The sequence below is a fragment of the Uloborus diversus genome, chromosome 8 (assembly GCF_026930045.1).
Source record: "Uloborus diversus isolate 005 chromosome 8, Udiv.v.3.1, whole genome shotgun sequence".
NCBI classification, from domain to species: Eukaryota; Metazoa; Arthropoda; class Arachnida; order Araneae; family Uloboridae; genus Uloborus; species Uloborus diversus.
Genome location: NC_072738.1, coordinates 157,360,927 through 157,378,779, shown reverse-complemented (window position 1 = coordinate 157,378,779; position 17,853 = coordinate 157,360,927). Strand labels below are relative to the sequence as shown.

The window sequence follows — 17,853 nt, the reverse complement described above, 5'->3', positions numbered from 1 at the left end:
TATGCCATGTAAAATTAACCAAAAATAAAAAATGTAGTTTGAGACCTAGGTTTGAATTTTTATAAAATTTTGTATCTTTGCTCTTTCTATGCATTTTAGAAAGTGTATGAAATATTATGGAGAACTTCAATCGGTTTAGGTTCTACAGAAAAGCATAGCAACAGTGAAGCTTTAAGAAAAAAGAAAAAAAAATCCTGTATAAAACCATTTTGGTTTAGGGCTCCCAATTTGTGGAAAAAGTCAAGTTGGTTGCGTGTGTATACCTTGCTTGAAGTACTTGCAGAACAATTTTGGTCAAATGATTTTACATTGCAGAACATCATCAAGCATTCTGCTTTGGGGTGCAGGTGTAATGTAATTGATTAGAACCTTGTACACAATGTGCAACAAATTTTGTTACATTTCATGTAGCAGTTTTTGCTCCAGAGTGGGGGGGAGGGGGGAAACCCCGTCGCATACATACAGACAAATTGTTTAAAAGTAGTCAAAATGGATTCAGCATTACTCAAAATTTGCAAATCCATTAAAAATCAAAAATTTTCAGCAATTCAATACTTTTGTCGTACATTAGATATAGGCAAAAGTAAAAGTAAAAAAAAGAGAAAATCCCTAAAGTTTAGAAAAATGGTAAAAACTGAGAGCAAAGAAGTAGAAAATCATGGGAGAATGTGATGCCTACAAACATAAATAGTGATGCTATTCTGGAAAAATTGAAAAATCCTCAAAATTTTTGGATTGTAAATCACAAAACCCCCCACAAATCTGGGATTTCCTCCACAACACAATCAGTCCTGCATTGCATATTTAATTCATCACCAACGAATGCTTTTATGAAATAAATATTTTTATACATAATAACTTTTATATGGCACTGAATTTTCAGTTACTTTACAATAATTGCAATGCAAAGCAAAATGATGTTTACTTTATCATTAAAATTTAGTTTTTTATAGTATTTTCTTGGTACCTTCACTTTTTAGTATTTTACCTAATGATTTGAAATCAATTTTCGCAATCACTTATTTATTTACCAGCTGTGTAGCCTGGCTTTGCATGGCTCAGCTCAAAAATAAAAGTTATGTCAAGTGATGCACGCATGTTCGACAATTAGGCATAAATAATAAAAAACAATACTGTCAAATTTTTCTTCAAAATAATGATTCTTAAATTTCGTCAACGGCAAATCTGTAAGTCTCGAACAAATTAAAAGCAACCCTCCATTAATACAACTAAAATCCTTGATTAACATCTGCTGGCAGTCCCCCCCCCCCCAAAAAAAAAAGATAAATGGCCAAAAATGAATCAAAAGGGGGAAAATTTTGCCTCAAAGCAAAAAGGAAGACTTTTATTTGTTCACAGTCAAGAAAAAAAATGGCAACAGATCAAAAATGATTTTATTCACAATAATTTAAATTGAGCTCATTTACGATAAATTTCCGATTTCATTTTGTTGTTCCATTTGGCTTAAAAATGCTTATAACTTTTCTCCCGGCGATTTTACAGCCTTGGGGTTTTTTTAAATTGAAGGAAAAAATCAACATTAGCAGTATTTTTGCGGGCTTTCGAATGGGACTAGAATCAAGAATATCAGATAATTATTTCATGTAGAAAGAGCTATTTAATGCTATTTTTAGGTACTAAAATTAAAATTTGAACCCTTCGGTCCTTTTTTGGCATTTGACCCCCCCCCCCCCATTCTTTCTCAGGTGCCCTAGTACTTCTCTCCAAATTTGGTCCAGATCCCATGTAAACTGTGGATTTGTAGAGGGAACATACACACATGTATTTCTTTGTTTTATTTATACAGTTGGACTATGATTTAACAAACCTCTATTTAACGAATTTCGCTATTTAGCAAATTTTTCTTTTTCTCTGACTAAAATTACGGCAAAACCAAATATCTCTATATATAATTCTCTTACGTGCCGGCAAATGAAGGGGTGAATTTCTAAACCTCTGTTGGCAACACTTCGCCGATAAATCATGTAAACAAACTTCTACGTTGTTTTGAAATCTTGAATCACAGAATACTCAACGAACTTTTTTTTTTTTTGAGTTGAGTTTGAGTCGGGCTGTGGCCCATTTCAACCTTAATCAGCAAAGAAAAGCTCAAAGAAGGCAGGAAACCGTTCTTGAATCCAATTTAAGACGAGCCATTTCCAGAGTTGTATTCTCTGATTCGCTGCCGATAATTTTTAGCGGCTGGGGAATTTTCAGTCAGCAGTTCCTTCAACAGATCAGGTGCGTCACACAATGCCGGTAACCGCACCTTTCCGTCATGGCAACATTTAGTATATTTATTTGCAGTATTACGCTCTTTCTGCCAATAAAGAGCACCACAAAATTCGCATTCTTCACACATTGCTCCACAATCATGTTCATCGGCAATGTTGTTTTGAACGAATAGGCGCTTTGAGCGTCGTCTATTCTCTGCTTCAGTACGACAGTTCAGTTCAAAATGAATAACCGAGAAAGAATTTACTTTATTCCTTTTATTCTCAGCTGAAAGGTTTCGCCAAATTTGTTTAGGGTTATAGTAGTTTTAGTATTGTGCAAGCAAAGTAGCCTTGGCGAGTTTTCGCGTTTTTAGTTAAACCATTTTTTGTTCGTGACGTGGCAAGGATTCAGAATAACAACAAGAAGGACAAACGTTTGAGAAAATATGTTTGGTGCTCTCTGAGCCTGTTTTTAGTCATGGCCAGCTCTATGTGGCATTATCAAGAACAAGATCTTTTGAAGCAGTGTCAGTTGTGGCTCCCAAACGGGACATTTTTAATTGTGCATATGAGGAAGTTTTCTCAGATTAGAATATATAAGAGTGTAAATATGTAAATATATATAAGAGTGTAAATAATGTAAATACATCCCTCGGGGGAGCCTGTAACCCCTAGAGGGCGCGTCCCCAGGTGGCGGATAGGGGAATGCCTTCATTGGTTTTCCAATGGGTGGTAGAAGGGAAATAAAATACCTTCCGCGGACCAACAGGTAGAAGTGCAATCTCTCCAAAGCAATGACAGACACTTTTGTATCTATAATGGTAAAGTTGTGCACATTGCCAAGGCAGTCATCTTACATACAGCAAAGTTAAACTGTCGAAAATCTGGCTAAAGCAGACAAATTAACATTATGAACGTAATTTTCATATTGGTTAAATGGATGGTGACCTAAATGCAATTACCAACTTTAATTTTTACGGAAAATTTTAGCTAGGCTAATGTATTGGCATACAGCGAGCGAGCGAAGCGAGCATGGATCGCGAAGCGATCCACAGGGAACTGCGTAAGCAGTTCCGGGGGTTGGCGAGCGATAGCGAGCAGGGGGCGATAGCCCCCTAGTACCATATATTACCCTATTTACCTTAAATCAACAAAATATTTTAACACCCAATTTTTTTTTTTTTTTTTTTTTTTTTTAAATTTGAGTTAGGAAATATTGGATGGTTTTCTAAATGATATATCCATCTTGTTTGAATCAGAAAAAGGCTTAACTTAGAATCAGCAATTTTTGAAGGGGGGGGGACAACCAATGAAAGTGATTCTGATGCAGAAAGCCATAATGAAACTCCCATTACAACCGTTACTCTTTTTTATGCTTTACCTATGACCTGGAAACTAAAATTATATCTCATGCAGCAGGCTGTAAATGACACAGTATTTTCCTCTCTCCAGTAAGTCGAAAGACACTTTTTCGAGTCATGTATCAAGGAAATTATCAAACACCTATTACTCAGTACTTTAAATTTTCAAATTAACTAGTGCATAATAAGTCGCGGAATGATGAATAAATAGTGTGCACTTTCTAATTATGGATATTTTTGTGCAGTTACTTATTGGGGCTTTCAAATAAGGTAAGTACATAATTTTAACACCTCGATATTATGAATAACCCAAATTTAACGTATAAAAGTTTCGGTTACAATGAATTTGTTACGAGGTCCAACTGTATAAAATTTTTTATTTTTGGTCTCTCAATTTTTCCATTTTCTTTCTGCACAGTAATTTCAATACTGATATACAGTAAAACCTCGCTATAACGACATTTTGGGGACCAAAGAAATATATTGTTGTAGAGGGATATATTGTTATATTGAGGGCCTATATATTTTGATAATACAATAGGTTCTTTTTATTTAAATGTTATAGTATATGCATTACCTAGGTGTAAATGTTTTTATATATAGTATATTTGTAATACATTTATTGGCAAGGTGTTAATTATGATTAAATATTACTATCAATTGAAATAAATTCCGAGAATAAGCTCGTAAACATACCTCAAATCCGTTTTTATCGAAAAACATCCTATATTTTTGTTTGTTTGGCTGCTTTTTTGACTGTTAAGTCAACCAACAAGGTATACATTGAGTCCAAAGCACGAAAACGATCCTCGTTTGTGGATGGAAGACTTGAAACAAATGTCCGCAGAGATTCCATTTATTGGGATATTTGTTGCCCTCGTCTCTTGAAACCACTTCAGGACGGCAGCATCAATGTTTTCATTAGTCGCGACTTTTAGTCGTTTTCGCTTGGGATTAACTGAATTTGATCTCACAGCATCTTCAATATGTTTCCTCTTCTTGAGGAACGTTGCAACTGTAGATTGAGATAATCCATATTTCTTAACTGCATCAACCTGCTTCATTCCGTCATCAATATCGCTGATGACGTTTAGTTTATCTTGAAATGAAATTTGCTTTCTCCCTGCCATCTTAGGGAAAAATACACTAGTGAATAAAATCAAATCTTTCGTTTTCGTCGATCATGTGACAGTGATGACGCAATCAGACGGGAATGTTACACCTTTTCGGATCATCTTCATTTGCCACTCACTCAAAAAAAAAAAAAAAAATTGAACATTTTCTGTTTTTTTACTTGGTAAGCATTTTTAGATGTTTAGTTTCCCTCTTTATGTGCATGTTTTCTTTTCCCAAAAAAGAAAAAAAAAACACTGTGGTTTAAACAAAATAAAAGAAGAATCTCGGGGGGGGGGGGGAGGACAGTTTCAGCTCTTTACTCCTTTGGTCTAGACGCCTTTTGATACAAGGGCGCCTTTTCTTTTTGTTCATATGTGTTGCAAAAGAAATTTATACGATTGTACTGCTGTTTTATTTATTTTGGAAGGTGCATTTTTGTTTTGACTTGTGAAAATGAACTATCTCCAGCGTGACGCCATTTTGGAAACGCATTGTTTAAAATGTAGCGCGGAACTTGGAGCTAACCATTTTTAAAGAAAAAATAAAGTTTTAAGGTTTTTTTTATTTTTTTGAAAATAGGAGGGGTTACTTTCATGATTTTACTGTACTTGAAAACCAAATTATCGTAATAAAGAGGGGTTGAAAACTTAAAAAAACATCGCTTTACAGAGGTTTATTGCTGTAGAGAATATCGCAATATTGAGAGGAGGATAACATTAATTCCTATGCGAGTTCACCGGGACCACGAAATATTATCGTTGTAGAGGGATTTATCGTTGTATCGGATAGCGTTGTAGCGAGGTTTTACTGTATTAATTTTCTTAAGAAATTAAAGGGCCATTTTGTATTTCTCCCCCTATAAAAACTTTACCTTCAGTTACTTCATTAATAAAACATACTCTAATACAAACATGTATACATATTTAGAATCAAAAAGTATTCTGAAATTGTTATGCAACCAGTTATCATAGAAAAAAAACTTACCAAGTAAAACTAAATTTAGCTTAGCAGGATCTGATAAACTCATGTTTTCTCTGAACATAGGATTTAAGTATTTTTCCAAATCATCCACTAAAAGAAAAAAAAAATAACTATTAATGAACATGTACCTAAAATTAAATTACTAAAAGCAAAAGTTCTTAAAGCAAAGGTATAAATAATATTAGTAAAAAATCAAAAAATCAATCCAAAAAAATAAAAAGAAAAAAGGTTAAGAAAATTTTAAAAACATGCGTACCTGTAAACAGGGGGTAAAACTGTTTGGAAGGTCAAAATACCAATTTTACTGACCAAAATTTGAAAATACTGATCAAATACTGACTAAAATTTAAAAACTTAACTACTTTGGCGTAACAAAAAAGAGTATCATACTTTGTGAAATACACTCAGGAACATTGAAAATGGGGCCCCAAGAAGGAAACATTGGATTGAAGTGAAATTTAACATACAGAATAATATAGGCGAGAGAGACAATTGATCCCAAAATCTAGACAGTTAAACAAATTCAGGCTAAGAAATGAGAAAAATAGTGCTACTTCAACAGCACGTTGGACCCCCTTTTGCTGCAAGTTTATATACATACTAGTGATACCCGCACGGCTTTGCCCGTAATAGAAAAATCAAAAGGTCTTTCGGTTCGCCTGTATATTTACAAATAATGTATGGTGAATTTTCTCGCCAGTTGGCTTGTACCCATCTTACGGTTCCACGTTATGATAATTTCGTATCTCGCCAATTGGCTTGTGCCCATGTTACGGTTCCACGTTATGATAATTTCGTAATTTACTCGTCCATCTTGTGATATTTTTTTTTTCTTAAAATTGGAATAGAAAAAGAACAAAATCGAATTTTTGAAAAATCGCTTCGAGGTGCACACCCCTATGCTACATACTAACTTTGTGCCAAATTTCATGAAAATCGGCCGAACGGTTTAGACGCTATGCGCGTCACAGACATCCAGACATCCTCCGGACAGAATGACTTTCAGCTTTATTATTAGTAACTAGTGGCACCCGCACGGCTTCGCACGTAATAGAAAAATTAAAGGTCTTTTGGTTCGCCTGTATATTTACAAATGATGTATGGTGAATTTTCTCGCCAATTGGCTTGTACCCACATTACAGTTCCACGTTATGATAATTTTGTATCTCGCCAATTGGCTTGTGCCCATGTTACGGTTCCACGTTATGATAATTTCGTAATTTATGATAGTTTTTTTTCTTAAAATTGGAATAAAAAAAGAACCACATCGAATTTTCGAAAAATCGCTTCGAGGTGCACACCTCCATGCTACATACTAACTTTGTGCCAAATTTCATGAAAATCGGCCAAACGGTTTAGGCGCTATGCGCGTCACAGACATCCTACAGACATCCTACGGACATCCTACAGATATCCAGACATCCTCCGGACAGAGAGACTTTCAGCTTTATTATTAGTAATAAAGAAGATTGGGGGCTCCATCCCCCTTCACTTGCCAACTTCTATTCACCACCCACAGTTGCTCAATGCCGCCTGCGGCGAGGAACAATTAATGATTTTAATGCTTTTGATGGTGAGGATATTCTCAGGTCTGGATGTCCATTCCCTTCAAGTTTAGAGAGTCTAGTTAGTCTAGCTCCAAAGAAAACACAGCTCTGGAGTGCCCTGGCTCCCTGGGTATCAGTACCTTTAATCTTTGAAGTTAAAGCAGTTTTAAACATCCATAGCACCTTTCCCACCATCAACTAGAGGATTGAAGAATTTTATTACCAATCAAAATAAATTAATGTATTTTCCTGCATATTATCCATGGCTGCGTATAATTTGCAGGCCCTAAAATCGGACTGAAGAAAAAAAAAATCTTTGTATAATCTGCAGATAATATGATGTAAAAAAAATATGCAGTTTTGATTTATCATTCAATTTTTGCAACTAAATTAAATACGTTAAGAAGTAATAAATTTTAAGCTATAATCAAAATTAAATTAATTTTTTTTTAAACAAAGATTTTTTTTTTTTTGAAATTATGATGAAAGTATGTTATTTACTCAAAGACCAAAGAGTCAAGACAAGGAAGCAAACAGCACCTTGCACAAATGAAGGCCCGATTCCGTGACTGTATAGTTGTTTATTTTACATAGCCAGAATCACGTAAGAGGAACATTCAATTTATGTAAAACAAACAACTTACATGCAGCGGTAATTGTTAATTATCGCTGCAGCAGCATATATTAATTAAAAATTACTTTATTTTCAAAATCAGGCGATGAATTTCCATAAACTGAGCGCTCTAAGGTTGACAAACGATCTTCAGTCTGCATTGGTTAATTCTGCTGTAAATATAGAGGTGCAATGTATTTGCGTTGAGAAAAGAAAATGCACAGATAATCCATACCTAATTAATTTTAACTTAATAAAGAAAATTCGCGATTATAAGCAGGAAAAAGGTAAGTCAAAAATAGCAAAATTATGTTCATGAGCTATAAAATTAAAAGTACATTACTTAAAATTTGTGTTGCACCTTTTAAATAAGTGTGTTATTTAATTGATTAATAAGTTATTAATTCTTCAGTTGTGTTTCCTTCTAGTTATTCATTCACATCTTAAATCTGTTTATTTGAAGTTATCATTGTAACTAATTTTTGGGAGAACATTCTTTTTCACAATGAGAATGTTCTCAAAAAGATTACCTATTACAACGACAGTATATTTTACATCTCTAGTGACGTCAATGTCCACACAAGATTTCATTCTGGCTATGCCTCAAAATTACTGGGAGATATATTTAGACATTAGGGTTGGGACAGTTGCAATTTTTAAAATGAATACTTTTAATCTTATTTCCAAAAAATATTACTAGCATTTTATTTTATATACTGTTTGACCATGGATTGTATGTAATTTGGCAATTGGCCAAGTAAAGGCGATTCCATCTGAATGAATCTAGTAGGGGAGAAGGAAAAATAGCAAGGATATTTTGATGCACGCATTTCATAATTTAACTAGAGCCGTATTTATTTATTGTCTTCATTAAGGTGAAAATGAGAGGAAACGAAATGAGTTTCTAAGGAAACAACAAAAAGAAAATAAAATGTTTTCATTTCGTACGGAAATTTGAAAACAAAATCGTAAGCTCAAAAGTATGTTGTAAACAAAATGAATTAACTTTTGAGTGATAATTTTGATCGAATATAGTTTTGATTTAGAAATTATTGCAGTGATTAAATTTAAAGAACAGAGTCAAAATATTTGAGAGGCAAACGCGCACATCTGTATCAGAAAAACTACCATTCCTGAAAGGTAATAGACGCTTCCATTTCCGCCTGTAAATCGGATATTAGCCTTTCCATATAATCGATGGTCAGACAGTACTATATTACAAATTTAGTAAGCAGAACTTACATTTAGAAAATAATGAAGTGATTTTCTCTCTCCCTGTAACCGCTGACTGTAATCTGTTATGGATGTTCATCAACGAGTCAACATACTATAAAAGAAAATCACAATGGTTTAAACATCAAAAACACTTAACCCTTGAGCAGGGTTTATACTGAATAAAAAATCACTTTAACAAAATAGTGAAAATGGAAAAAAGAATTTCTTAAGTAAAATGCTTAAAATTCAATTTTATATTTACAATGCTAAAAATCAATTCATTTTTATCTAAACATAGGGCAGTGTTGATACAAATGTACTGAATTTTCGGCCATAAGCATTGTGCGATTAAGAGTTAAAAAGTAAAAAACAATCTTTGAAATTTACAAATACAAATACAAATGTGACGACCAGCAACAGGCACTGGGCCCAGCTAGGCTGGTCCTAGTCAATTAATTAGTCCCCAATGAAGATCAATGGCCCTCTTAAAGCTATCCACTCCCTTGCTCATTACCACCTCTTCCGGTAAGCTATTCCAAGTGCCCACGACCCTGCTAAAGTAGTAGTTTTTCCTGATTTCCAAGTTAGCCTGAGATTTAAATAGCTTAAAACAATGACCCCTTGTCCTGCTTTCCCCGCAAAAATTTAATCCATTTACATCTTTCATTTTGATAAATTTAAATAACTGAATCATGTCCCCTCTGACTCTCCTTTGCTCCAGGCTATACATGTTAAGCCTATTAAGTCTGGTATCATAATCTAAATCTGAGAGTCCCCTTACTAATTTAGTTACCCTTCTTTGAACCCTTTCCAATACAAAAATATCTTTCTTCAGATAAGGCGACCAAAACTGAACAGCATACTCCAAATGAGGTCTTACTAAACTCCTATATAAAGGCAGAAGAACTTTCTTAGATTTGTTTGAAATAGATCTATTGATGAACCCAAGCATTTTGTTGGCTTTGTTACTAGCAATACTGCACTGTTGACTAAACTTGAAGTCCTGATTTATAAAGACACCCAGATCCATAACATTTTCTGCCTGATTTATGACTGAACCCTGTAAACGATATCTCATACGCTTATTTCCATGACCTAAGTGTAGCACTTGACATTTCCCTACATTAACTGCCATACCCCATTTATCTGCCCACTTAGTAATATGATCTAAATCCTCTTGCAGCTGTTTTACTTGTTCTTCATTTTCGACAATCCTCATAACTTTTACATCGTCAGCAAAACAATTCATGCATCCAGAAATATTATCATTGATGTCATTCATAAATATAATAAACAAAAGAGGCCCTAAAACTGATCCCTGAGGAACCCCACTTAAAACATCACTCCAATTAGAATGATTTCCTCTCACAACTACTCTTTGCTTCCTACCAGTAAGCCAATTTCTAACCCAAAGTAAAGTTTTTCCTCCTATTCCAATGTCAGCTAACTTGCTGAGAAGAGCAACATGCGGTACCTTGTCAAAAGCTTTTTGAAAATCAATATAAACAACATCCACACATTTTTTGTTATCTAAAGCTGAGGTAACCTTGTCGTAGAAATGCAATAAATTAGTAGTACAGGATTTACCTTTCCTGAAACCATACTGCAAACTAGTCAACAGACTATTAGTCTCTAAGAACATCATGATCTTAATTTTGATCAAAGTTTCGAAAATCTTACAAATCACCGAAGTCAAACTTACAGGTCTATAATTCCCAGCAATACCTTTAGACCCCTTCTTGAAGAGTGGCATTATGTTAGCCAGCTTCCAGTCCTCTGGCACCGTCCCCGAGTTATAAGAAGCATTGAAAATATTCAAAATAACATCCACTAATTCCTCTGCACATTCAACTAAAATTTTTGGATAAATATTATCTGGTCCCGGAGCTTTAGTTGCTTTAATCTTTTTCAAATGAAATAAAACCTCCTCCCTGGAAAATACAAAATCCTCAAGCTGTATAATAGCTTGTGTCTTGTTAGTGTCAACTGTTGAGATACAGTTATCGTTAAACACACTGGAAAAAAAGTTATTTAGAACATTTGCAATATCCCTATCGTTTTGGATTAAATTTCCATGCTCATCAACCAAAGGCCCAATTTGACTGTTTCGAGCTTTCCCAGAATTAGCGTAAGCAAAAAACCTCTTAGGGTTCCCATCAATGTCATCTGCCAGCCTTTGCTCCAATTCCCTTTTCTGAATCCGTACCAAATACTTAAAATTTCGCCTTGCCTTACCATACTGGAGCCTTTCCGCACTCTGACCAGTTACTTTAAACTTACGAAAAGTGGCTTGCTTATAATTAAGAGCTTCTTTAGTCTCCCTGGAGAACCACATGGGCCAAATTTTGGTACTAACACCTTTTCTCCTAAATGGAACATAGTCCCCAACGGTTTTAGCAAGTTTATCCTTAAATTCCGTCCACTGCTGATCTACGTCGCTATTTTCCAACCCTGACGAAAAAACCTCTTTCAACCTCTGCCTAAGTGCAACAAAATCGGTGTTTCTGAAATTGGGCACAAACCTAAAATTATCATCTTTGCACACTTCAAATTTAACCCGGAACCTAATGCTGTTATGATCACTATCTCCAATATGCTCCCCTACACTCAACCCCTGAACAAAACTACCTATGTCACAAAAAACTAGATCCAAAATGGCCTCCTCTCGAGTTCCCTGAGTTACAACTTGATCTAAGAAACAGTCACCAATTACTTTTAAAAATTCCTCTTCTTTGCCATTACCAGGATAAAAATTATTCCAATCAATACCCGGAAAATTGAAATCCCCCATTATGATAACGGATCCCTTACTGGACATGTCACTAATAATACGGTACATCTGTTCATCTTGTCCCTGGTTTGAATTAGGTGGCCTATAAATGTTTCCAAAGCGTAGCTTTATGCCCTTACTGCTCATCAACTCCAGCCAAACCATATCAATATCAGTAGGCTTATCATTTATGACCAATTCATTGCAAATAAAATTGTCTCTAACATAAAATAAAACCCCACCACCTCTTTTACCTACTCTATCCTGTCTGAATAAATTATACCCAGCAATATGTAATAACTCTGCATCAGATTCGGTAGCCCATGTCTCTGTAATTCCGATAACATCCAACTTCTCATCCATAACTATGCTTTTCAATTCATCCATCTTGTTCCTAATACTGCGAGCATTGGTATAGAAAACTTTAAGCATGCGAGGGTTTTAGGGTTAAAACCCCTCCCAGAACACAAGCACATTCATTTCCATTGTTAAAATCAAGGGAAAAAAGCAGAGTATTTGAGCTTTTCCAAGCAGAATAGGTTTCAACAAAATATCTTACTGCTTTAAATGATCAGGAGCTGTCAGAAATTACTATTTAATTTTTAAATATAATAGTTACATTTCATGATGATCAGGGCCTGATTACTGCACAGGTCAACTAGGCCTGGGACTGGTGCCCCATCTTCATTAGGGGCTTCAATTTTTAAAAAACCTTATGCATAGCATTAAAAAATTATGCATTTTTGTGAAAATAATAAAAATTCCTCTGTTAAATAAATGTTGAACATTATTTTACTTTGACTTCTAGTGATAGAATAGAGAGGGAGCCTCAAAAGCATTGTGGGCCGTAGGCCTCACTTTTAGTTAGTCGGGCCCTGATGATGATCACCCCAAGTTCCCACTGGTATAAGATAGCTAAAATGGTGTCAATAAAGGAATACAGGGTATCATGGGTCCCTCAGCATTTTCATCACTGTACAAATCCTTTTTAGGGAAATTTAGAGCAAGGAAGCCTACAGAGAGAGAGGCTACTGCACCAGATTTTCTGAGGCTCTTTACCAATTCTCACTGAAAGATCGAAACCGTTATTAGCAAGCATTTGACATTCATAAAGACGTGAATGTATTTGAGAAGGAGGTTTGAAATGATCTCGGGGAAAAAACACAAAAAATGAATATAAGATTAAAGTAAAACTAATAATAAATATTCTGAACTTTTTCCTACTTTCTTCACTTCATAGTGATATCTATACAAATCACTAATTGTTTTTAAGCAAGTACTTTGAATAATTACTAATCCATAGAAACTCTTCGATATTGAATAATTACGCATTGTAAATGAATGGGAACGAAAGCAACAATTTTCGATTTTGAAAACCCCTCCCAGAATAATTTTCTGGCTACGCCACTGTATATGTCGGTTACAGGGCTGTATTCGAAGAGAGGGTTTTAAAGGTTAAACCCCTCCCATTTTGGAAAAAATAATAAAAAGCCAAATGAAGAAAAGCGCACATTTGACTTAAAATTAACTTTGATTTTGAAACTTCTATAAAGCATTTAAAAAAAAAAAAAATATCTTTGAAATTTCCTGGTAAGTTACTCTTTATTCACAAAGCCTTATTTGGGAAAACAGTAACGAATGCTTCAGTCTTCCATTCCAAAACATTTCCAGAGATGAGCCGTCACCACTTCCCCTAATTGAAGGTTGTTCAAATTCTGTTTTTTGAACTTCAATATCAAAAAGTTTTGATGAGAAAATTCTTGGTGCAGAGGGTGGGTTGAACCGTTATCCTCTTAGAATCATCAACGATCTTTTAAAATTGAGTTTTTTCAAATTTTAGTTTTGAAAATTTTTCAGAGAAACTTCCAAAGATCACTTTTCCCCATTCTCAAAGATGAACAGCATTTTTTTTTTCTTGTTTGGACCTAAATTCCAAAACATTTCCAAGGGGGGGGGGGAGCAAGCAAAAACAATTTCCATTTTTAGAGTAGGATCTTTCAAATCTCTGTAGTGAGTTTTCATTTTTCTTAGAAGTAAGAAAATGATTCTTCTGTTTTCGACGGAAGCTTTGAAAACCTTTTCATTCATGTGTACCTATCTACATAACAAGCCCATATTTCCAAAGAATATGCAAGTAAAAAGCTTGGCACCTTAAAATGCTGTACATAACACATTCTAAAAATATGTTAATTAAAAATTACTTTATTTTCAAAATCAGGCGATGAATTTCCATAAACTGAGCGCTCTAAGGTTGACAAACGATCTTCAATTGACGCTTCGGATATATTTTCCTGCATGACTACAAATCTTTTCCTGTTATATTTTAACTATGTTTAATAGGGAAAAGAAACCACATCAGTAATATCTAATTAAGAAATAAACAGATTGATTTTTTTCGGAACGACATATGCTCGAGCATTAAAGAGCTGTTACAGTTACAGATGAAATGAATTAAAAAAAAATGGGGAAAAAACTTGACAGGTGAATCAAAACAGATACAAGACTTTCTATTTGTTTTCCCTTTTCTCAAGATGCATCAATTTTGAGTAAGGAACAATCAGAAAAGGGGAATTTGGTTGTACCACAAAGAAATACTTTCAAAATAAAAAGAAAAGGGGACAAAACGTTGTTTAATCCTTGAGATGTTGCTAAGAAGAAAAGTTTTATTGTTTACTAAACGACGATTATGCGCATGCTCAGTACGAACTGTTATGCGTGCCGCCATATTGTAGACGGAGTTGATTGTTTGTGCAGTGGAAGAAGACGTAAATTAAAGAAACAACGCATGATATTCATAATAATATGTATAAATTTTTTCGTAATTTTAGTTGAGAGCTTACTTTCAGTTTCGTAATAATTTAGGCGTAGGTGCAGCTGCATTTTACAGCTTATGGCTTCGTATTGTAATTAATATTCCTGATATTTGAGAGATGGCGTGTTTAAACAATTTAAAGCAAGATATTAAAACGTTAGAATCCCTTTTTCCTAAAGGACATGAATTATTTCAAATAACTGCTGCATCAGTTGATGAATTAACTTGTAGATTTATTAGTCGCAACGGAAAGAAGTATGACATACACGCGAACATCACTGTAAGTTGTATATCTTTAGCTTACTTTTTATGAAAGATATGTTATCGAAATTCACGTTTCTTGAAATTATGAAGCAATGTTTAATACTTCTATTTAAATACAACTGTGTTTTATTTATTGCATTGTACATATCTAAATTCCCAAACGCAACTTTGTTTGATGTGTGTAATGTATGGTAAGATTGATTTTTTGTTTATTTTTTCTTTCTTTTATCGTTGTTATGTGCTAAGAAATTCACAAGCGAGAATCGTGTTGAGAAAAATTTGTTTCAATTGTTGCAATAAAATCTCCACCTAATTTGGGTGTTGAATACTTTAAGTGTGTCAACTCATTCTTAGAGTTGCTGCGTATTCAAGGTTGCGAATAGGGAAAACTAGCAGCACGGGACCGAAAAAACTAGTACGCTACTGTTTTCTCGTCTTAGAAATATATCAATCTCGACATAATGTGCTCTTAAAGTAATGATTAGTGAAATTTTAATCGTGCAAAGCGAATTGCTAGAGACGAAGTTCCAAATTATTCATTAATCCTTGTCATTTAGAACAACATTGTAGTTGTTACGATTTCATTTTTATTTCTTGCTTAATTAATCGTAATAAAATCATTGAGATAATTTAGACACTCGAATTTTGCAAAAAAAAAAGTTTTTTTTTATTAAAATATTGCAAACAATTAAATATTCTTTTTTACCAGGTTTTAAAATTTTTTTTAACTGAATTGTAATTTTTTGTTCTGAATGAGAATTTAAAATAGAACTAGCAGTATTCTAATTTCAATCAAACTTATGCATATTCTAGCAATAAAGTTTGTTCAACTCTATAATTTTCATTTTTTATTTGTTTGTTTTAATTATCAGATATTTATCACTAAGATTGTTAGAGTAATGCGAGGCCTGTTGGACCACTTTACAAAATTCTTTTAAAAAATTAGTATTAAAACAGTTAATCAGCTAACATTTTCTAAAAATTCTAGGATGATAAGAAATGTGAAAGAATTAAACTGCTCATTAAATTTTTTGATAAGACAAAAAAAGTAAAATGTAGAAAAGTGGACCAACATGCCCAATCTCCCTTAATAGCGTAATGTAAAGTTCATTGGTAAAACATATGCTAGTACCTCCTCCTACCTGTCATTATGATAAAAGTGCCTGGATTTAGCTTATGTAAATCAGGTCTACAGCCAGGGCCGGATTTAGGGGAGGGCAGGCGGGGCTACTGCCCCGGGGCCTCAATAAAGGGCCCCCACAATAAAAATTTTACAAAAGATCCTAACTTTCATGGGTCAAAAATATCGGATATTACATATATATATATATATATATATATATATATATATATATATATATATATATATATATATATATATATATATATATATCAAAATATTCGGATATATATCAAATGATTGGATATTTTCGAAAATATGGTGCTTTTTTCGAATTCTGATTAGGGGCCTCCACACTTCCAAATCCGGCCCTGTCTACAGCCTCCCCCCCCCCCCAAGAATGATGATGCACTTCCAAAATACTACTTAATTCCTTTACTAAAAAAAGTCGAAATGACCCCTATAAAACAACCATTAATTCTTATTAAAATCCTTAACCATTTTATGATGAAGGAATTTCATGTTCATTGCATAATTTTGAAACAAATGACAATTATTTCTACGTCCAACTGTTATTAAATTTCCTCTATCAATCATTAATAAGAGTGTTTTGGATAATTATCAGCTACAATTTCTTCTTCAAGGTACAGTAGTTTAGCTTACAAACTCGTTTACAATATATATAAAAACAACATAAAACCACAGCAAAAAAACATTGCAAATATTTGCTTCAAAAATACCAGAAACTAGAAAGTTTTTGTACACTAAGAAAAGTTACAGGATGGTGTTTAAAATGCTTCAATTAACAAATTACTATCACAGCTCACCAAAGAAATATGTACCAATAGAAATAAAAGCTATTTTCCAACATGCGTTTCATTGAACAAAAACTTTTCTCATATTCTACTAAAAAAGGGCAAAATAATTCAATATGCGATGTTTAAAGCAGAAAACATCCCCAAAATATAACTATTTCAGCCAAAAAACTCTTAATTATTCAAATTTCAATGTATGAAAAGTAAAAATGTCTCGACAGAACATCCCTAATATAAACAATACAAAAATACCATGCATTAATTTGCTATCCAAAAATGCTTACAAAATACCTACCAAAAATATCTACTATATTTTACATAAAATAACACCTTCATATTTTTATAAAATGCTAGAGTCAACTTATTTTCAAAAATTCAGTCCCTAAAAGATGCACTTTACAGAATATGCCTGAATAGTTCTTGCATTGATAAGAATAAAATAACCGTACTATTTTTGTAAAATAAATTTACATGCAGCAAATATAAAGTTAAAAACTACAAGAAACCCTCAAGATTTTGTAAGAACAAAGAATTTCGGAAGTGAGAGTTTTTTTTTTCTTTTTTTCTAAAAAAAACTTACATTTTTATTGTATAAATTCTCACACTCGGTCTGAAACACAACATATGAAACAATGGCGCCTTACCGAGACACACCCTAAGTTGGACTTAACTCTTAATTAACGGTCAAGTTTAAAGAAACTATCATTTTCTAACATTTAGTCATCAAAACACAACTACTGAATTTAAACCAACACCAAATAAGCTTTCCTATAAGGAATATTGCACGAAAAAACAATCTATCAAACGTTAAACCGCTAACAAGTAAAACAGTTTGAACAGATCTAAGATTACATGAAATACACCGCCTGCTCAGTCATTTCCAGCCGAGGACTGCAGTTTCGTGCTTATTAGCACTCATCAGCCCGGCATAGTAAGGTGACTGAGCTGGAAAAGATTGCCTTCAGGTTGCCAAACAAAGGTTAGTTTTGCCAGGGATGCCATGCTTAAAAAATATCTCCTCAT

At 33.7% G+C, this 17,853-nt stretch overlaps 2 protein-coding genes across 6 annotated transcripts in view; one reads left to right on the top strand and one right to left on the bottom strand.

Annotated features, from left to right (window-relative positions):
- Positions 1 to 14,437, bottom strand: part of LOC129227745 (dynactin subunit 3-like) — a 29,702-nt gene extending 15,265 nt beyond the window's left edge. Inside the window, exons 1-3 of the mRNA XM_054862350.1 lie at positions 14,021 to 14,437; positions 9,077 to 9,161; positions 5,678 to 5,764 (exon numbers count right to left, since the gene is read on the bottom strand). Of these exons, the coding sequence (XP_054718325.1) occupies positions 5,678 to 5,764; positions 9,077 to 9,161; positions 14,021 to 14,116 (268 nt within the window). The 5' untranslated portion in view covers positions 14,117 to 14,437. The remainder of the gene's footprint in view (positions 1 to 5,677; positions 5,765 to 9,076; positions 9,162 to 14,020) is intronic.
- A 91-nt stretch (positions 14,438 to 14,528) lies between these two features.
- The window catches only part of LOC129228286 (ubiquitin-conjugating enzyme E2 Q1-like), a 31,982-nt gene continuing 28,657 nt past the window's right edge, over positions 14,529 to 17,853 (top strand). For all 5 annotated transcript variants that reach the window (XM_054862962.1, XM_054862960.1, XM_054862961.1 and 2 more), the window contains exon 1: positions 14,529 to 14,911. In XM_054862962.1, coding sequence (XP_054718937.1) covers positions 14,750 to 14,911 — 162 coding nt within the window. In that variant the 5' untranslated portion in view covers positions 14,529 to 14,749. The remainder of the gene's footprint in view (positions 14,912 to 17,853) is intronic.